This window comes from Ctenopharyngodon idella, chromosome 1, assembly GCF_019924925.1.
Source record: "Ctenopharyngodon idella isolate HZGC_01 chromosome 1, HZGC01, whole genome shotgun sequence".
Taxonomy (NCBI): domain Eukaryota; kingdom Metazoa; phylum Chordata; class Actinopteri; order Cypriniformes; family Xenocyprididae; genus Ctenopharyngodon; species Ctenopharyngodon idella.
In genome coordinates this window covers 1,735,582-1,758,433 of record NC_067220.1, presented here as the reverse complement: position 1 = coordinate 1,758,433, position 22,852 = coordinate 1,735,582, and the positions used below count along the sequence as shown (strand labels likewise).

Genomic DNA, 22,852 nt, shown 5'->3' with positions numbered 1-22,852 from the left:
TACCCCAACCGTACCCTTTTTTCTGACAGTGTTGTTTGTTGCAACAGAAACAACAATCACTAGTTGATGAAGAGCAGTTTGTTGGGCCTATATTTGCTATAGGCTACCAATGGTAAAAGTAAATCTGAATACATACCAAAATTCACTTAGAAACTTTAATTGTCGATGGTTCTGCCATTTTGGCATAGCTGTTGAGATGGCAAAACATTTTTGTTTGAAATTCCATGTAAATAAGACCATAAAACTAATAGCAGCTCAATTTTATGACTATGGTTATATTAAGAATAATTTCTGAACTTACCACAAAATATCTGACTGTTTAATTACCCAATCTTAACAGGTTTAAAGCCTTGCAATTGTGTTTCTTCTTTTCCTCCTCTTTTACTTTTACTTCTGGTGACCTGGTTAAAGCGAGTCTTTCAATTGTCATTAAACTCCACCCATATGAAAGACAATCACGCTCCCATGACAATCTCAGGTGAGTCTCAAAAAAGTTGTGATTTAAAGCAGCTGTAGGGGACTGAACACATACATTTTGATAATTAAACATAATATTAACAAAACACAATATTTTTAACATAATTTTATGTGGTAATAATGTAAATAAGGTAAATAATGGCTGCTTGTCGTCAGTTACCACTCCACTATAATCTGACTTGCCTGCTCAAGATGCCTGTAGTCCATATTCTGTCCGTATTCTTCAAAAAGCTTATGCTGTACGTCCTAGACCTTCCCTGTTCAATTTACGGAACTGACGGGATACCACTTAGTTTTTTCCATAATTTGAGTACGGAAGGCGGTCTGGGGGAAGCTAGAAATTTTTAAATAATTTGTTAAATAATTTTTTTTTTTTTTTTTTACACAAACACATTGCTTCACTTCAGAAGGCCTTTATTAACCCTCTGGAGCCGTGTGGAATATGTATATGATAGATGGATGTGGATGGAGGCACTTTCTTCAGCTCATACTCATTGGTCCCGTTCACTGCCATTAAAGCTCAGATGCATCAGGATATTTATTAATATTTCTATGATTGTGTTCATCAGAAAGAAGAAAGTCATATACACCTAGGATGGCTTGAGGGTGAGTAAAGCCTGGGGTAATTTTCATTTGAAAGTGAACTAATCATTTAAGAGGTTATTAATTAATTTATTTTTTATTTTATTTTTTTGCATAATATATTGAACAGAATAAAAACACATTGACCTAACAGTAACAGTTCCTGACAATCCAGCAGAATGAAACTGAGTCTATGATCCTCTGAAACAGTGACGACATTTGTCCCCAGTTTCACAGACAAGGCTTAAGCTAGTCCTAGACCAAAATGCATGTTTGAGCTGTTTTAACTGAAATTAACTTGCACTGACAGATCTTAAAATATGCCAGTGTTATTGTTTTGTCTCAAGATGCAGACTAGTAATGTTTTTTTTTCTAGTGAACGTTTATAAAAGCTACTTAAATACCCTAATTGAACTAAGGCTTAATCCTGGCATAGTCTAAGCCCTGTCTGTGAAACTGGGCCCTACATTAGCTTTTGTAAGATCACATATAATGAAGAGCCCAGAGTGTTTCTACAGACCATCACCTTTGACTCAATGAAGTCTCTACTAAAACACATACAATAACAGATGTCAAAACGTTTAAGCTCAAAAGTTATGAAACTTTATTTCGCCATTTCAATAAAAACAAAACCCCTGCATTTATTAAAATATAATACGGCCTAATTACCTCAAATGTAAGAGGCATTGGTCATGACATAGTCAATTAAAACTGCACATTATGAATGACAGTTCTATACATAGCTCAAAGAATGACATACACCTTCAAAAAATTATTCAGAAATTCATTCATATTAGCAAAATGACAGATAATCAGATCTCTGATCATGTGCCTTTGTGGTTCCTCCCAGGAGGTTGTTAAATCTGACACAGAGACACTGAATAACCATAAGGAACTGTAAGTCCAGCATAGAGGGGTTCCGTGAATGTGGTGTTGATTGTGTGTAAGTGTGTGAGTGTGTGTGTGTCAGAGACGCTGTAGTAGGACAGAGTGCCGGCAGACCAGTCCAGATACACTCCTATTCTATTAGATGGGGACGAAGGGGAAGGAATGTTTGTGCTCTTATTCTTGTGCCAGACAGAGTAAATATTATCACAACAGTAAATATTCCAGGACTTTTCATTGAATCCAAACCGACTATTACTGCCTTCTTTCCTGCTGAGTCCTTTATATGTCACTGCTATATAGGCCCATCCACTCCATTCAACCTCCCAGTAACAGCGTCCAGTCAGACTTTCTTTACTCAGAACCTGCTCATGGTTCTCAAATCTCTCTGGATGATCAGGATACGGCTGATGCTCTTTCACATGAGTTGCTGTTTTGTTCCATTCAGACAGAATGAGTTTAACATGTGCTGTGTTTGGATCCAGTGTGAGATCACAGGCATCTGAACACAAGAAGAGAGATCACATCATCTATGACATCATTAAGTATGCAGAGATGAGTGTGTGTGTGTAGGACAGTACTGTAGTTGTCAGGTCCAAAACGTTGTCACTATTCAAAAATGTCCTTACTAGTGTAGTTAAGCATGTTAAAGAGTGCCTAGTGAGTCAGAACCGGCTAAAAAGGCTTATACTAAACCTTCCAAATCATGTTTCTATTTAAATCTAGTGTTTTGCACAAGTTTCTGTGAAGGTTTGTTTACAGGTCACGTTAGGACAGAAAATATCATTAACCTGATATAAAAACAATGGCAGTCTATGAGATTTTCTCACTGATATTGTGAAAGAAACATGTGTGAGTGGTCCTGGTATTCCCTGCATTATGAAGACAAAATGCCCCCACAAAGACGGCAATACCAGTCATTTTTGACCTTGTAGGAACGACTGTTAGGGATCGACTGTTGATATCAATATCAAAGGTAAAATAACTAAATGCTTGTTGTGTAGTTTATACTTCCTGCTAAAAAAAAAGACGAACTCATGGAGTCATGTAATCCGTCAAGTCATGTCCCGATAAATCACAAAAACAAAACAAAAATAATGACTTTATTCAGCAAATTTGAACCGTTGTCATACGTAGTGAACTCAGTGCAGGCTTCCTTGTTTACGTCCGAATGCCGGCTCATTATTGGCTGGATCCTGTGTCAGCATCACATGCATGCGTTGTGCTGCTCACGTTCAGCTTCGGCCAATACTGAGTTGGCGTCTGGATGTAAAAAGTGAAGCCTGCACTATGTATGACAACGGTTAAAATTATTGAATAAAGTTGTTATTTTTGTTTTGTTTTTGCACACAAAAAGTATTCTTGTTGCTTCTTAACATTAAGGTTGAACCACTGTAGTCACGTTGACTATTTTAACCATGTTTTCAACTACCTTTCTGGATGTCAAAAGGTGCAATGACGTTGCTGCCTATGTGTTGATCAGATACCCTCGGATTTCATTAAAAATATCCTAATTTGTGTTCCGAAGATGAACGAAGGTCTTAAGGGTGTGGAACGACATGAGGGTTAGTAATTAATGACAAAAATTTAATTTCTGGGTGAACTAACCCTTGAACAGGGAGGATGTATACACAGAGTAAACGAGGGAACTAAACGGGAAGGATTAATGTAATCAGACACCATGGTAACTAATAAGAACATGACAGACAATGAACTAAACAGAACACACGTGACATATTACCTGTTTGTTTACCTGATCAAAGATTTTATTTTAAAAAAAGACACTTTAATGACAGTGCACTCAATTTTTCTATTCTTTTTTTTGTACTCTTTCATACTCTATTGATGGAGAAGTGTTTTGTTTTGTATGTAAGGAGGGAGTGAAATTGCTGAAATTACAATATTTAAAAAGTGTAAAATAAACAATAAAAATGTTCAGTTCAGTGATGTTGTTATAACTGTCAAAAACAGAAATAAAACAATAAATAAATATTGGTTCTGTATATTGGTTATCGGGCACATAAACATGCAAATAATTTGTATCATATCAGTTATAAAAATCATTATCGGTCGATCTCTATTATAAATCATAAAGAATTATCTTTTTTAAAAATCTAAAAATGCATAAAGTTTTCTGTGATGGGTAAGTTTAGGGGTAGGGTTAGTGTAAGGGGATAGAATATACAGTTTGTACAGTATAAAAATCATTATGCCTATGGAGAGTCGCCATAAAACATAGAAACCCAATGTGTGTGCGCGCGTGCGTGCGTGCGTGCGTGCGTGTGTGTGTGTGTGTGTGTGTGTGTGTGTGTGTGTGTGTGTTTACATTTTCGCAGTCCTGGTATGATCCTGGAATATCCTCCATGATCCAATCTAAAAGGAGACACAAATGTTCAATGGATTAATAATTAATATCTAATGAAAATGATTTTACTATTGTGCAAAAAATACAGCACCATGGACTGGGGAAGATGATTCAATTTTAGGGGAAGATGGCCCCCTTAAGAACAATGTTCATTTACTAAATTGTAATATTTACCGATAGGTTTAGCATATGCTGGATAATGATGCATCAACCAAGGTGTTGAGGGAAAATTAATAAAAACATTTGCTAATTTAATTGTCATAGTGGGTAAACTTTTAGAGCATGTATAAATTACTTTTGATATTTGTATTAACAAAAAACAAAAAAAGTTTCAATAATGTTTAAAATTATGTTTGACAATTTACTTGCAGTCAAAGCAGAATCCCAGTATAGAGATTAATCTCAAAGGTAAATTTGTTTTATGTCTTATATACAGGCATATTAACTTTTAAATATTTAATTTTCCACATGTTAATTAAAAATATCTCAAAGTAGCTACACTATGAATTCAAATTGAATTAATTTATTCAATTAGCCTATAGGTTTCAATGGAAAGTGAAGATGCCTGAGATGTACATCTAAAGCCCTCTTCGGACGGGACTAGTTTTCCAAACGACGTTTGAGTTGCAATTCTTATCACTTGACATCTGTAATTTTATGTACTGATTCGGATGGGACTGACATCTCTTTTTTTATTACAGAGAACATTATTAGATGTTAAATAATAACCCCATGAACTACAAAAAGTATTCAGTTAACAAATAATATCACTAGTAATAACATGCCACTTATGGTCTTGTGTGCAAATTCTAGGGGACCCATCTTACCCCAAGGGTCTGATCTTAATTTTTTACTCAAAAATAAAAACTAATAAAAAAATTCTGACCCATCATTCCCTACATTTGAACATGACAGATTGCAAAAAGTACTGTTAAAAGCACTGTGAATTGTGAGGTAAACTTTAAAACCTTGTAGAATTAAGGCCCCGATATAGTTGTAATTCTAAGTCAAAGTGAAACTGACACTGTTTTTAATGTTTAATACTATAAAGCTGCTTTCATTAAAGCAATCTATTGTACAAAGTGCTATATAAATAAACTTGATGTGACTGGAGAGCTGGACTGCAGAGCTGGTGCAAACATATCCATATCACTATGATCAGATGCTTTCTGAACTGCTGTTTCCTCACCGCTGTCATTTCCTGTGTTTATTTTATTATTGAGAGGAAAGTGCACAGAACATATTTACATATTAATCTAAACGTCGCTCTCAGCAATGTGGGTGGCATTGGAATGGTCACTAACAGTATATTGCTGCTTGGGTATTTTGAACTTCTTTACTCCTAGGAGAAGAACAAAAAAGAACTGTGCTGTGAGTATATTGGGGCCTTTAGGATCAGTCTCAAATCTTAGTAGTCTGCCTTTCAGTGTAAAATAATACCACAAAAAAATAGTCTTAAGTAAATATTAATGTCTTGATTTTCTTAAAAAAATAAAACTGCCCCATGTACTTGAGTATGTCCAGTCTGTAGTTTGGATCCTTCAGTTTGTCACTGAGCAGCTGGACTCCTGAATCTCCGGGGTGATTGTAGCTCAGATCCAGCTCTCTCAGGTGTGAGGGGTTTGAACTAAGAGCTGAAGACACATAACCACAGCCTTCCTCTGTCACCATACAGCCAGACAACCTACAGACACACAAAACAGTCTCATACACAAGAATAACTACTAATTTTGACATTTCATTGTTAAGCTTTATTTGTGCACAATTTCCCCACTTGCAATGCAGGGACACATCGTCAGTGGATGCCTTAACTGGATTCCATTCTTCTTTTTATTGCAAGTTGAAAGGTGAAAAAAAGAATTAAACAGATACAAAATACAAAATATGTAAATGAATTGCAAATAAAGCATATTAAACAACCATTGCTGAATCTAGGTTTTTTTGTATCTTTTTTTTTTTTTTTTTTTTTTTTTTTGATATACAGAATTCTTCAATGATATTAAGGAAAATCTGCAATGTACACTGTTCAAACAATTAACCTGAATGCTTAGAACTACAATGTATATAGGAAATCAGATTAATTACATTATTTAAATGATCAGCACCTTTGTACTTTAGAAATGAATATTTTACCATCACACTCTTCAGCAATCTGACCGAAATACAAACATATGCAAATAAATACAACAGTACACCATCTGCCACTATACCAGCATCATCCCCTTCCATTTACAGAAATCAAACTAATAATCAAAGTTTTCACTGGCTGCCACTCTGGGATTTGATGATATATCAGACTCCTATGCATTTTCTCGTGTCCAGCTCTTAGGTTTAGGCAGAGAGATCGCATTAGCCTCATTTCACACACAGCCCTGCTGTAGTTTGTACAGATTATATGTATTTTACTCACTTTGGATTATGCAACAGACTAGGGCTGTGGCGATAACCACAATATTGTGATACTGTGATACTGACAAGCCAACTGCAGAGGAATATAGAGGAATTATTTTTTTTTCCCCCATAAGGCTATTGTGATGCCCCACAATTAATGTAATTAATACTTAGTGTTTATTATGTGAAAATACATTGAGTGAATGGTGGTTCTACCAGTCAGTCAGTCAGTCAATTTATTTTTCCCCGTAGGGAAAGTAGGTTTGCAGCATTCTCACACAGACATTTAACAATCACAGTTGGCATATATAAGAAGTAATGTATATATATATATATATATATATATATATATATATAGTCTAATTTAACAACTAGACCAGCTGATCAACAATTACTACTAGAAGAATTTAAAAATTTAATTGCTTGGGGGATGAAAGATAGTTTGGACCTGTTTTTCATGCATCGGGGGACATAAAACCGTCGACCAGATGGCAATAGTTCAAAAGCATAGGATAAGGGATGCATCTTATCATTCACAATGACGTTAGCTTTATTCAACACCCTCTCTTTATATATACTCTCTATACTTATAACGAAATTCCCAATAGTTTACTTGTCAATGTAACTACTTTCCTTAATGATTTCTTCTGAGCCTCTGAAGCATTTCCACACCAGCAACTCACACAGAATGTCATGATGCAATAAATAAAAGCCCCATAAAACATCAAAAGCATTCTGCTATGGACATTAAAAGACAACAGTTTCTTTAAGAAATACATCCTCAGTTGTAATTTCTTACTTAAATGATCAGTCCACACATCCCATTTGAGCTTATGATCCAAAACTATACCAAGATATTTATAGTTTGTTACTAATTGCATTTGCTCTCCATTAATTAGTGTAGGATGAGTTATATTTTGTTCTTTCACTCTAAAATCAATAACCATCTCCTTAGTTTTAGAAGCATTTAAAAGGAGATTTGATTTCTCACACCAATTTAAAAAGAAATCTAAAAACAGGTCCATGCTCTTCCTCCCCATCGTATAGAAGGCTCACTAAAGCAGTATCATCAGCGTACTTAATGACATATCTATTTTTAAATGAACTAGAACATGAATTAGTATATAAAATAAATAATAACGGGGATAAGACACATCTTTGAAGTGATCCAATCGAAGTAGTCATTTTGTCTGAGATAGACCCTCCTAACTTAACCTGCTGGGTTCTACAACTAAGAAAATTGATCAGCCATGTAAGCAACTTACTATCTAGTGAGAATTCTTTTGCCAAGGTATCTGCTAGCATACTAGGGTAAATACAGTTAAAAGCGGATGAGAAATCCACAAATAAAATTTTAGCCTAGTCTTTGGTTTCTCTAGATGTAAATGCAGCAGATGCAATACAGTTAAAATTGCATCCTCTACCCCCTAGAGGCTTGATATGCAAATTGCAGAGGATCAATAAGATGTTCTGTTTCAGACACAATGTACTTTTTCACTAAACGCTCAAAACTTTTCATCACAGAAATGTGGGACATACATATGGAATTTTATTATACTATTAATGAAGACATGTATTAAAAGAGTAATGAAATATAATTACAGTATTTGTTGTTATTAAGCTATTGTATTTGTGCATTTGTATTTATACTAAATGTATTTAGGCTACTGTATTTCATACAAATACCATAGAAACCATATAGTTACATTTTACCAGGGTTTACCTATGATTATCGTGATATAAATGGATGGCCAATGATTAATTTTAATAAAAGTTAAAACTCAAACAGAATCTTTAAATTTTACCCTTTGAATATGAGGTTGTTACCATTTTGCAGATGTTACTATTTTTGTTAATGCACATACATTTTCATCTGCATTGAGTCAAAGTCAAGGAACACAAGCTTGTTTCATGATTTGAAACAATATCACCCATTAGAATGAAGCTAAGAAATTAATTTATCTATTAAGATATTTTGTTGAGGAAAAAAGACTGAACATGAGTTTTACTTAAGTTTACTTTTGCATATTTTGATGTAGAAAAAATATTTTATCATTTTAAATGTTTTGAATATTGTAACTCAGATTTATGAAATGTTCATGTGGTTGACAAGTGTTTGTCATGTTCTAACAATGAAAGAGTAGTTTAAAACCCACAATTAACTGTCTGTTTTCTACAATTTTCACTCAGGAGCAAAAATTGGCCTTTCAGAAAAAGGCAGAAAAAGGCAGAAAAAGCCGTTTCGCCCAGCCCTATTTTAGTAGGTGATTGAATGTGCATGTTTCAACCACAAATTATATATATATATATATATATATTTTTTTATATATATATATATATATATATATATATATATACACACACATTATATATATATATATATATATATATACACACACACATTATATATATATATATATATATATATATATATATATATGATGCGATCTGGGAAAACCCGTCGGATGTCGCAATGGAACGTTTTGAGTAAAGTCAAAAAATAGGTTGAATGTCATGAGAAGGCGGAGCACAAGAGAACAACAGTGCTATAATGAACGCGCATGTTCTAATTATGTGTTTATTAGTGGTTGGATTCAAATCAGATACTGCCAAACTGCCCATACTACTTCTGAATAGGATGTCTACTTCATAAAATGTATGAAAATATGGAAATATATGGTTCAGATTACTCAAATAAAGCGTGGGTGTCATCTAGTGAAAAAGTTTGGTACTGCGCCCTTACAAAATCTTAAATCTTTCAACCTAAAATTTGGAATGTTGACATTTTTTACTTTTATTTTCTTGCAGTTTAAGAGTAAAACATGCTTTGTAATATATTGTTATAAAATATAAACTATTATATTTTTACATTTTCATAAATGTAATAAACTTCTATAACTTTTTTTTAAATTTCACTTTCATAATTTATTTTCACTTCTACAATAATCTGACAAGTTTCTTCTTTAAAACAAGACCAACCTTAGGTCTATATTCCAAAGCATTCTTGAATTACAACCATTTATGTTTGGATAGTGCATTTTAATATCTAAAAAAGTGGGTGACAATTATTTAAACCTGTTTTTCTCAAAATTCCGTTCCTGAAAATCAGAGCGATCAGCCGACTTCAGATAACCATAACTTTTGTTACAGCAAGCTATGAAAAAAATAAAAACAGATTTGGAAAGGGCTCGAACCCATACGGTATTGAAACCTGTGATAGGAAAAATTTGGGTTTTCTCAGATCACACACACACACACACACATAAACGCACATACACACACACACACACACACACATATATATATATATAGAGAGAGAGAGAGAGAGAGAGAGTCAGGAGATTTTCATTTTTCAGATTTTCAGGAGATTCATTTTTTTTAAAAAAACTCTGGACTGCTGCAATTGCCCCCAAGTATGTTCAGATCCATCCCTTAAAGTCACTATTAGCAATAAACATTCCAAATTCATTAAAGTACTGAGCATTCAAGATATCAAAGATCAAGTTTTACACACCTCAGTATCTCCAGCTGACAGTTTGGACTCTTCAGTCCATCAAAGAGCAGCTTCACTCCTGAATCCTGCAGGTCATTGTTACTCAGGTCTAGCTCTCTCAGGACACAATCTGATGATTGTAGAGCTGATGATACAATTTCGCAGGAATTACCAGTGATATTACAGCCAGCAAAACTGAAAAACAAGAAAAATGAAGTAATTTACCTAATTCTATAATTCATATTTCAAAAATTTCAGCTTTGTTCTAGTAAAAAGAGACTATAAAAATAAGCAAAATATATTTAAAATGTATTACTTGGCACAACAACAGAAAATATTCCATTTAAAAAACACTCTTTACTATAACACAATTAAAAACTCACAGTGCTTTTCTGCAGTTGATGACTGCTGGTATAAGTCTTCTTCTACCCTCATCTGATGTGTTGTATTTCTTAAGGTCCAGCTCATCCAGCACCTCCTCTGACATCTGAAGTATGTAGGCAATTGTTGAGCAGTGAGAAGGAGAGAGTTTCTTCTCTGAGTCTTTGTCTGATTTCACAAACTCCTGAATCTCTCTGGACAAAGTCTGATCTTTCACTTCTAGCAGACAGAGGAATAGATTGATGGATCTTTCAGTGGAGAGTCCATGTCCATCTTTGATCTTCTCTTTAATGTACTGTGTGGTTCTCCTGATGCTCTCTGGGCTGTTCTCTGTGTGTGTCAGTAGATCCTGTAAGAGTCTCTGATTGGACTCCAGTGAGACGCCCAGCAGGAACCGCAGAAACAGATCCAGCTGTCCACTCTCAGTCTCAAGAGCTTTATCTACTGCACTTTTAAGTAAATTTTGTACTGAAGCAAAATTCTTCAGTTCCTTCATAGTTACATTTACATGGTAGTAAAATGCATAGAAAGCAGCAAGAAACTCCTGGACGCTCAGATGAATGAAGCTGTAGACTTTCCTCTGATGAATCACAGATTCTTCCTTAAAGATCTCAGTGCAAATCCCAGAATACACTGAGGCATCAGTGGCGTCTATGCCACTCTCTCTCAGGTCCTCCTCATAGAACATCACATTGCCCTTCATCAGCTGTTTGAAAGCCACTTCAGCAAGTTTCACAATCACTTCTCTGTTGGACTGCAGGAGTTTCTCTGGATCTCTTTCTTCATACTTCTGATTCCTGATGTTGATCTGAATCAGCAGTAAGTGGATGTACATTTCAGTCAGAGTTTGAGGGATTTCTGCACTCAGATCTTCTTTCAGGAGCTTTTGAAGCACAGTGGCTGAGATCCAGCAGAAGACGGGTATGTGGCACATGATGTGGAGGCTTCTTGCTCTTCTGATGTGTGAGATGATTCTGCTGGCTTGATGCTCATCACTGATTCTCCTCCTGAAATATTCCTCCTTCTGAGGTTCATTGAATCCCTGAATTTCTGTCAGACGGTTGATGTATTTGGAGGGGATCTGATTGGCTGCTGCTGGTCTGGAGGTGATCCAGATGAGAGCAGAGGTAAGCAGCTCTCCTTTGATAAGGTTTGACATCAACACATCCACTGATGAAGTCTCAGTCACATCAGAAACTTTCTGAGCATCTGAAAACATCAGTGTCATTCTGCTTTCATCCAGACCATCAAAGATGAACACAACTTTACACTCCTCATAAATCTTTGAGTCCAGATCTTGAAGTTCAGGATAAAAGTCTTGCAGAAGTCTGTGAAGACTGTACTGATGATCTCGGATCAAGTTCAGCTCTCGAAATGAAAGCACAAACATAAAATCTATATCCTGATTGGCTTTTCCCTCGGCCCAGTCCAGAATGAACTTCTGCACAGAGACAGTTTTTCCGATTCCAGCAATACCTTTAGTAAGAACAGTCTTGATTTGTTCTTTCTCCACACATCCTGGTTCAGGTGAGGCTTTAAAGATGTCATTGCAGTAGATTTGAGTGTCTTGTGAGTGTTGTGTTCTGGCTGTTTTCTCCATCTGTAAAAGCTCATGTTCTTCATTCACTCCTTCTCTCTCTCCCTCTATGATGTAGAGCTGTGTGTAGATCCTTTTCAGGAAGGTTTGATTCTCTTGGAGTTTCAGTCCATCAAATAATCTCTCATATTTGATCTTCATGCTAGTTTTGTGTTGACCTTTGACTCTCTTTAGGTCATTATCCAATATTTGGTCTCCATTCTCAACCAGCAGGGCTGCTTGTGTGTCATCCATCATGAGGTTAGAGGCCACTGGTCCATCACTGAAGTCAGGGGGATAATTCATGGATATGAGAGTCTTCACAGACAAAACACTGGGTTCTGGAGACTTTGATCTCTGTCTGCTGCAAATACAGACAAAAAAAAAAAAAAAAAAAAAAAAAACTTGTATAGCTTGAAGGCACGTTATATTATTTTCAAATAAAGAATACAAAAAAATATTCAGTGACATAAGAAGTGCTGTAATATAAGTTTAAAAGATTGTTCAGAAGATTATAGATTAGAATAGAGATTAATGTAATAACTACTACACAGACTACAGAGAAAAAGTACAGATATTTATTTTCTCATTTTTATCATTAATACTATTAGTGAGAGACAGAGTTTGTTTAACACAATTCAGTTAAATGCTCACAGAAATGTATTTATACTCTTCTTGAAAAGGAAATTCACTTCAGATAAAAACCTCTGACAAATGCTAAAATAGCTAAAGTCTTACCTGGGGTCAGAGGTCACTGTTCCATCCCTGAATTTAGGATAATCCATCATGGATTGATCACTCTTCATAGACACACAGCTGGATCCAGGAGATGGAGAACTCATTATGTAGGCAGTGTCCTCATCTTCTCTCTTGACATGGAGACTCATTTTAAAGTCACTGTCCTTCTATTCTTACTTCTCAAAAGAGTGTGGAGATGTTTTCTGTTCTGAGATTTTTCTGTAATACAGTTGTGCTGTACTTAAGTTAAATTGTTTTAATCCATAGTATTTTTGGAAAGTGCAGTATAGACAAATTAAACTCTTAATTTAAATAGCATTCCAATCTAATTACCTTCCTTATAAAATGATTAAGTAAAATTATAGTTCATTCTATAAACAAAGATGTTTGTTTAAAGGTTGAAATCAATAGATATGAACCAATATGGCACAGATGTGTATGGCTGGCTGTCGGTCTGGGGTTCTGTGTGTTTGTGCTTGTATTTTGTTATGTTGGTTAACTTTTTTTTTAACTCAAGTTGCTGCACACGTGAGTTATGATCGGGATCAGCTATTTCTCATCAAATCAACTGTGGATGAGGCTGTACTAACTGACTACATGGGAGCAGGTCACTGTCCTCTTCCCTTAATGTCCGCAGCTCTCTGTGGCATTCTCCGTACGATACTTCATGCTAAATGTGCCGCCGGAAAAGAGGATGCCGTGGAGGCATCGCTGTAAAATTTAGAACACTCCTGGCAACAAATCGGAGGTCTATACGTCCAATTGCTACACTGTGTCAGGCCACTTCCCACGAACGAGCTGTTTCCCAGCATGTCCTGGAGGGATCGTGTGGATGGATCTGCTTGATTATGCCGAACTTTTCCGAAACAGTGTGATCATTCTGCCAGTGGAGAGGCGTGGATCATAGGAACCTCCGTTGTTTGCACCATGAGCAGCCTTTTGTCAATGAATTAATACCAATCAAGCTGGCACTGACAAATGCTCGCTCGCTGGTAAACAAAACTTTCATTTTGAATGAGGAGATTGTTTGCTGATTTCTGAACTTCTGCCCGAGGGCTACATACTGCATGTATTAATTCTCCTCGCCCTGTTGTTCAAGGGCGGGGGGATTAATGACAATGCATAAAAATAAAAAAAAATCAATGTCAGGTACTCCCAGTTGAACCTCTACAAAGCTTTGAACTTCAACTATTCCAAATTGCAGGTGGTTCATTTGCTGCACCGGTTTCTGCTGCTGTGGCACTCTTTTAAAAGAGATTGTTAGATGTGATAGTTCGTGGAACTTGGGTTTTGGAAGTTTTGTTTGAGTTCTTTTTCACTTTGCTTTTTCTTTGCTTTGTCATTTGGTTTTGCTTTGATACCCCGTGTTGTTTTTGCTTTTACATCTTTCTACACCGCAACAGCACATTACAGATTCATTCAGACACCTTGCCTTACGCACTGACCAAACTAATGTTTACAGAAACATTTTTATTTTATTTTATTCCTTTGTTTTGTGAACTAATTTGATTTAATAAAGCTTTTTCCTTTGCAAGCTTAATTATGGTCGTGTGTGCCCCTTTTTTTGTTGCTTCCCTTTGAGCCAGGGGTTGTAACAGTCAGTTTAGTCCATCAGCCACTGAAACCAAATAGAATGTTTGCCCAGGAACTCTCTGATTTTTTTAAATGAAATGTCCACTAAGTATGATCGCCTTTTGCTCTTGGGTGATTTCAATATGCATACTTGCTGTGGCAAATCTGATTAAATCTGGTAAATAGCCTGACTCACAAACTAAGCCATATGTTAGACTTGGTTTTAACTTATAATTTGCAAATTGAAGATGTAAAGGTTTGTGGGACTAATTTTTCTGATCATATGTCTACCACTTTTAAGACCTCTACTGCCACTCAATCTGTACTTTGGGATGACTCTTTGTGCTGGCCAAGGAGATTAAGTGATACTTCAAATGCTGAATTCTCTGCGCTGTTTAAAACCAAGTGCAACATGAACTAATAATGAACTGCACTTCTACAGCATTTATTAATCTTTGTTAATGTTAATTTCAACATTTACTAATACATTATTAAAATCTTGTTAACATTAGTTAATGCACTGTGATACTAACATGAACAAACAATGAACAACTATTTTCATTAACTAACTTTAACGAAGATAAACAAATACAGTAACAAATGCATTGCTCATGGTTAGTTCATGTTAGTTAATACATTAACTACTATTTAACTAATGAACCTTATTGTAAAGTGTTACCGTTTCAAACAATATTTTTTGGCTCTAGATAAAGGAGATACTTATAACACATAGTAGGTTTAAAAGGTACAGTTTTGAAATGGTTTCAATCCTTTGTAAGTGATAGATATTTTTCAGTCAATTATGGAAATTCTGCATTTACTATAATACGCCTTCCGTCTGCGTTTTAATGTTAAACAAGGACAAAACAGAGCTCATTGTTTTTGGCCAGGCGAATTACTCTGCTAAGGTCCTTTTAGATTCAAGCTCATTGGCATCGTACTGTAAAACATCGGTATGATATTTATCACGTCTTGATTTTTGTAACTCTCTCTATTGTGGCATCCCCGTCGCATCCCTGGCCCGATTAAAATCAGTGCAAAATGCCACAGCAAGGCTCTTAAAGAGGGTCAAGAAATATGAACACCGATTTTAGCTAATTTGCACTGGCTCCCTGTTCATTTTAGAGTCAAATATAAGATTTTAATGTTTGTATGCAAAATCTCTAAATAATCATGCCCTCACATATCTTTCTAATCTTTTGATTCCTTATAATCCCCCTAGAGCATTGTGTTCAGAAAACCAAAAACTTCTTGTAGTACCAAGGATAAATCACCTTCAAAAGTTGCTTTTGCATTTATGGGACTGAGATTATGGAATGAGCTGCCTCTATCTATTAGATCTGTAAAATCCTTACCAGTATTTAGGAACTTGCTGAAAACTAATTTAGTTCTGGCAGCTTATAACAGTTAAACTCTATGTGGTATATGTGGTGTCTATGATGTTTGATTTGTTAATATGTGTGTTTTATGTTGTATTGTTTTTTTGTTTGTTTGTTTGTTTTATTATGTAAAGCACTTTGGTCAACCTTGGTTGGTTTTAGCAGTGTTATATACACTCAAAAAATATTTTGGTCTAAATTTGAGTTTTATGTAATTGAATTTCATTCAAATTTTTCATCCATTTGGATTACATAGTTTTAACATGAACTAATAAACTTAATGTGATTCATATTTGTCAGTCATACGTAAATGAAATAGGTAAGATTTCTGTAATAGTGCACAGAAAAATGCCCAGGTTAATTAACACTGCTTAGTGTTCATGTGTGCGCGCACTACTGAGATAAAGTACCATTGAAGCAGTGTCGGAGTTAATGAGATAATTAAGTGATTATTGAACATTAATTATGAACACCTGCTGTTAACAAGCAGAATGACTGAAGGAAAGAGAAACACAAGAACTACAACTGACTTCAGCTACAACTTTCAATGAAATCAACTGAAGATAAAAGACATTTAATCTCTCAAGATCTGATTAAACAACTCTACAAAACATTACCAGCTTCAATCATTACTAACTAGACTGACTTTATTTCTGTCATACGTCTACAGAAGTTCTCATGAGAATTAACAGAGGTTTAGATGATGATTTATTGAGATTCAATTGAAGTTACCATCTTTGAGGTCAGTGTTGGCTTTAATTGGGCTCTTTATTGTATCTATTGTTTTCTGACTGCTGTAATAAGTGTTTATAAAACATATTTGTTATGGTAGAAATGTCAAGAGAATGTATGATTAGATGCCGATGGTTAAGTAGTAATCCTAGTCATCCTTCAGTGATCTGATTTATTGACTTTATTTAGAGTTTATTCTCTGAAGAAATGGTTGATGCATTATAAGCTCTCTGTTGTCCATTATAATAGAACTGTGATTCTATGACATGAGATCCAGCAGCGTTGTGAGAATCAGATAATATGAAGGATTTTAAAACCAGCTTTGCACAAAAAAGTTTTGGTCTATTGCAGTGGTTCCCAAACTGGGGTACACGAACAAAATGCTGGGTAGTTCATTTAATTCTACCTTAAAATAATAATAAAACCGAGCATGTTTTTCTAACTGCCAAAATGCCGTAAATCCAGTACATTTTATCAAATTACCTCATCATTTGCAGTCAAAAATTACTGTATCCACACACGCATGCATATGATAGACTGCGTGCAGTCTGCTGCCTTAAATCGCGCTAAATTACTGTCGTTCTCGACAATGCACCTTTGTAAAAGTGGGGATTTAGCACTTACTCGCATGAAGAACAAATAGACACAGATAGTGGATTAATTTCGATTTAAGACTTAAACTTTCTCCGATACAAAAACATACCTTGTGTGAGTTATTGTATTTAATGATGACGAGCAAGAATGCAATTGTTCCCAAATATCCACTTGACTGCAAACATGACATTATTATACAACAGGTCAAAAAACAAAACATACATTTTAAACACAGTACTGTCAGTATTTACTCTATTTTGCAATGAAATAATAGTTCTAACGAAAACCACAGCAGAACTACAACACACGTCTGTGTTTCGCGAACAATTCTGCGGCTTTGAACGAATCGTGAGAGTCAGTGATTCATTCACAGCCACTTGCTTCGTTACTAAATGAATGACTCACTGACTCACTCATAAAAACAGTGACTTGCTGCCACCTACTGGCAGTTTCAGTTTAATATTTAAAAGTTTTACTTAATTTTACCACCATTGCATATTTCACTATTAAACATTTTTATTTAAAACATAATTTATTTTTATAAAGTTATTCATAAAGGTAAAAATATGCACTGGAAAATCAATTTAGGGGGAAAATATTGTCCCTTAATGGTAAAGGTGTGACTGCAGTCTAAGTGGAAGAGAGGGGGTACGCAGAAGGATGGTAATCCCTTCAGGATGTACTCCACGCTAAAAAGTTTGGGAACCACTGGTCTATTGTATCATTTTTTTTTAAGGCTTCATGATGCAATGCATGCTGGGTACTAACTTAGTACAAACTTCATCCATGGCTCCCAGCATGCATTGCAACATGAAGCGTTTTTTTTTTTTTTTTTTTTTTAACTGTCACCATTGTTGATTAATATGTTGATTCTTGATGTCTGTATGAGTCAGTATGATGCAAAACTATTTCTATTATCTGTGTTAGGATGTACCAGTGGCCAGAGGTGTAAATAAGATAGCAGGGGACAAAAATGCACAGTTCAGAGTGGTTTTAATCCCAAAGGTGCAAAAATGTAGTTCTCCAAGGTGTGCACAGTAGCAATAGTCAAAAAACAAACAAACAAACAAACGCAAAAAAGAAAATAAATCAAAGTTATTTACAATATATAAACAAATGTAAGTTTGACTATGCCAATAAAAACAAGACATATAAGAAAACACTTAATCCACGGTTCTCTCCCTCCCCTATGAGGTCAGAACCAGATGGAGAAATCTGCCATGAGCAAATGCTAGCTTAAATGTGGCTACTTTCCATGTGGACAGGTTTAGCAAGTGAGAGGTGCACCAGAAGCTATGTCTAGCTGTTTGAAATGCATTGAAGTTAACTTTATAACTAAATGAGATGAAATAAACACTTACTGTGTAAAGTATTTTTGGTATTCTTTTCTGTGTAACGATATTGGAACAGCATGCATCACTGAACGTTAAACATTTAAACAAATAACAACATTTAACAGATGAAAAAACAAAACTAACAACATGGGATGATAAATGGGATGTCACAACACCAAAATTAGGGCTACAAACATACAACTATATAAGGATGGTATATTTTGCCGGCATTTAGTTTGTATGTATGTGTAATGGTGGAAAGAGTTTATTGTGTGCAAATACCCATGCTCAGTCCCTTCAAAATAAAAGTCCTAGATTACAGTCAGTCTGTGACAATCTGATTGTCATAACGCTGCTGAACCTTATGTCATAGAATCACAGTTCTAATACAATGAATAACACAAATCTAATAATGCATCACTCATTTCATTAGAAATTAAACTCTGAATTGGATCAATGAATCAAATCATTAAATGATACCTAACATCGCTTAACCATCAGCACTTGATCATACATTTTCTTGACTTCTGTACCATAACAAATGTGTTTCATAAACAGCAGTCAGAAAACAACTGATGCAAAAAAGTCAAGAGCCCAATTAAAGCCAACACTGACCTCAAAGATGGTAACTTCAAATGAATCTAAATCATCAACATCTAAACCTCTTTTAATTCTCATAAGAACTACTGTAGATGTATGATAGAAATAAAGTCAGTCTAGTTAGTAATGAGTGAAGCTGGTAATGTGTTGTAAAGTTTGTAGAGTTGTTTAATCAGATCTTGAGAGATTAAATGTCTTTTATCTTCAGTTGATTTCATCAAAGGCTGTAGGCTTGTTTGAGATGCATCGGAGTACCACAAGAGCGATTCAGAAGCATAAGGAGTTGTATGCTCTCCAAATGCTCTCGTGGTACTTTGATGTCATACATCAATCAGTCTGCACAGCACCGATGCATCTCAAACAAGCCTACTGACTGAAGTCAGTTGTAGTTCTTGTGTTTCTCTTTTCTTCAGTGATTCTGCTTGTTAACAGCAGGTGTTCATCATTAATGTTCAATCATCACTTAATTATCTCATTAACTCTGACACTGCTTCAATGGTACTTTAACTCAGTAATGCGCACACACATAGACACTAAGCAATGTTAATTAACCTGGGCATTTTTCTGCATACTATTACATAAATCTTATCTATTTCATTTACGTATGACTGACAAATATGAATCACATTAAGTTTATTAGTTTATGTTAAAATATGTTAATCCAAATGGATGGAAAATTTGAATGTAATTCAATTACATAAAACTCAAATTTAGACCAAAATATTTTTTGAGTGTAAGAAAGAAAGAAAGAAAGAAAGAAAGAAAGAAAGAAAGTTGTATTTAGAAACCATATCCTCCTGAAGAACACTTATGTTGAAATGGTTCTGTTGGAGATTAGGGTTCTTTATTCCTGCCTTTTTGTGCTTTGGTCATCATAAACATAATTGCTTTTACTTAAATGAAAGAGACTGTGAAGTCACATTTCTACCCACTCAGACAGTCACATGCCAAAACCACATCATCTGAGGAAGTGAGACTCAATAACAGCAAAACACACACATAATGATGCTGATTAAGACATAATAGAGGATTGTGCAGATATTTCACAGGAGTGTGTATTTATTCACTGTTTATAATCAATTATCATTTATTAAAGCATTCAGCTTGCTGTCAGCTTATGTAAAGCCTTAATTTGAGGTTATAAGGAATAAGAGGTAGACAGAGTAGGTAGAAATTAAAACCTTTTTAAAACCTTATATTTTAACAAAAATAGATATTAGTATTAATATATTTGATATGAATAAAAACCTTTATATTAATATGCAGCTCAGTTATTAGTTCATTTCAGGCATCCTGAGTTGTTGATCAGGTATTTTTGTTATACTCAGCACATTCATACCCATTTTTGACTGTTTATTCAGACTTTATTTTCAACTGCAGTGTGTGAATATAGGAACTGGAAATCTGGACACAGTTTAAAATACTGTAGTGCATGTTTAGTAAATAAAAATGTTTTTTTAGTACTAGTAGTTTAACTAATGTAGTCATTCTGATACAGTAGAAGTGGAGTGTTCAGCACTGCCGATGTCTGATGTCAAACTGATCATATTTGTATTACAGTTAAAACCAATCAATTATACATTATAAATCAATTATATATGTTCAGTGCATATAGCCTTTTTTAGTCTTTCAGTCTATCATTGTTTTAGTAATGTTACATTTATAATGAAAATCTGATGAAATCTGAGTAAATGGCAAAAGTAATTTACTTAAGCACTTTAGTTGTGAATATTTCTGTTATTTTGGTCAGAGCTGATAACCTAAAATACCTATTATATAAACATATAAGAGGTTAACCAAAAATAACATTTTTGAAATTTCATGTAAGGAAGAAAATCAACAACAAAAATATAGCATCCAATTTTTATATAATTACATGCTTACATAAAGAATAAGTTCTGGACTTACCACAAAAAATGCGGCCGTTTAAATATACAGTGTCACCAGGTTTAAGCCTTGGAAATTGCGTTGCTTATTCTCCAGCTCTTTTACTTTCACTTCTTGTTATCTAGTTTTAACTCTACTCATCTGAAAGACAATCACACTCCCTCTAGTGTCACAGAACATCATCACATTCTAAGAGCAGATATATTTTAAACTGGTGACTGAACACACATTATGAATGAAAGTTAAACTTTTAAGAAGGTAAATAATAGCTTTTAGCTGTCATTTACCATCTGATTGTGAGGAGAAAATGCTGGCACTCCTTCTCCACAGGAAAGCATCTCATACAGAGATTAGATCCAGACAGAGGTGTAAAGTCCAGGTTCAGAAAGTAAAAGTCCTCCTGAGTATTTTGTTCCAGTCACCTAGATTTGCTAATTAGCACAGTTTTTCAACCAGGAGGTACACAGCAAAAAAGTGTTAAATGAACTCTCCTGGGAGTATATGTGAGACCATACTCAAGAGTGTTAGGCCCGGTTTCACAGGCAGGGCTTAGCCTAAACCAAGATTATGCCTTAGTTTAATTAGGACATTTAAGTAGCTTTTATAAACATACACTAGAATTTTTTTTTTTGCACATGTGAAGTTCATGTGTTTTTTCTATAAGGGGAGCCCAATCTCTGAGTTAGATTTACATTATTGATCACAGCAGCAACTGTGATTCTACAGCTTTTTCAAAAATAATACAAAGGATTGTAGTTCTAATTTTAGGACTCCTAAATTTTTGCTCTAAGAGTATTTCACAAAGCATTTTAGTGCTAAAACTAGTTTCTAAATCTGTGAAATGTTAGGAGTAGTCAAGAGCACTCCTAAGTCACTAAGATCAAATCACAAACATTCCTAATGGCCGCTTGCTGCCAATCTGCCTCAGCAATCCACCCAAAGATGCTGTACACCATTGAAGCAGTAGCGTTAGAGCCTTAGGTGCTGAACTTTCTTCATAAATGCAATACATATTTTGATTTATGGTTTTGAATCTTCAATAAAACAACAAATATAAATCTTTAATAAATAAATAATGTCCAATTACCTGTGGTAGTTGTTTTTACTAGTTCACACTTACAAATGACTAAAAAAAAATAATAATAAGTGTATTTGGTGTGCTGTCTAAAGGGATCAAGGTCTCCAAGCTTAGAAGCTAACCCAAATCCAGAGTTCTCCCTGTATCCCCAGGACTCCAACTGAAAATAAGAAACAGGGTAGAAGAGGGATGCAGAAAACTGTCAAGAATCAGCGTATAAATCTCAACAACGGTGACAAACAACATATTCTGAGAAACAGATCAACTCTGAACATTAGAAAACAAGCTACTAAAAAGTCACATAAAAACAGTAAAAATAAAAAAATAGTGAGAATAAAGGAAATTACTAAGACAATTCAGCTCATAATTTATTCATGCAGCAATGCATGATGGGAGCCATGGATGAATGCACTGCAACATGCTTTATTATTCTCACCATTGTTTAGATTCACAGGCTGATTCTTGATGTCTGTCTCTAAATTAAAGCTTTTATTTATTTTTTTATTTTTTTATTTATTTATTTATTTTTTAATCTTATCTGGGTCTGTATGTGTAAAACTTCTCAGAAATGCTCTTAAGTTTTGATTTGTGTCAAAAAATTCTTAGTAAAAAGTGGGACTTTTTTTAGAGTAAGAAACTTTTAGTAAAGTCTAAGACTGATTTTTAAGTGTTGTGGACTAAGGGTTACGATGATGTCAACTCAAAATGGCATTTGAATCAGCCAATAGCGAGCCTGCAAGGGTGAAGTCACAGCAGCACAACACCAATAATTTGATGTTATTAAAAAA

At 34.7% G+C, this 22,852-nt stretch overlaps 2 protein-coding genes across 2 annotated transcripts in view; one reads left to right on the top strand and one right to left on the bottom strand.

Annotated features, from left to right (window-relative positions):
• LOC127508390 (caspase b-like) overlaps positions 1-22,852 on the top strand; it is a 183,592-nt gene that overhangs the window by 69,890 nt on the left and 90,850 nt on the right. The gene's annotated exons all lie outside the window — the stretch shown is intronic.
• On the bottom strand, positions 594-21,065 carry LOC127508706 (protein NLRC3-like). The gene is made up of 7 exons (XM_051886909.1): positions 21,008-21,065; positions 12,889-13,107; positions 10,577-12,514; positions 10,215-10,388; positions 5,820-5,993; positions 4,271-4,317; positions 594-2,446 (listed from the first exon to the last, which is right to left on the bottom strand). Exons 2-7 carry the CDS (start codon positions 12,990-12,992, stop codon positions 1,917-1,919), a joined length of 2,967 nt encoding a protein of 988 aa, XP_051742869.1. The 5' UTR covers positions 12,993-13,107; positions 21,008-21,065; the 3' UTR covers positions 594-1,916.

What these genes read in the sequence shown, in the direction of transcription:
- LOC127508706 (XM_051886909.1), bottom strand. Translation starts at nt 12,992, where the DNA reads ATGAGTTCTCCATCTCCTGGATCCAGCTGTGTGTCTATGAAGAGTGAT. An exon ending in ACAGTGACCTCTGACCCCAG is followed by an intron (nt 12,515 to 12,888) that starts GTAAGACTTTAG and finishes CTGTATTTGCAG; the next exon opens with CAGACAGAGATCAAAGTCTC. An exon ending in TGTCAGCTGGAGATACTGAG is followed by an intron (nt 5,994 to 10,214) that starts GTGTGTAAAACT and finishes GTGTGTCTGTAG; the next exon opens with GTTGTCTGGCTGTATGGTGA.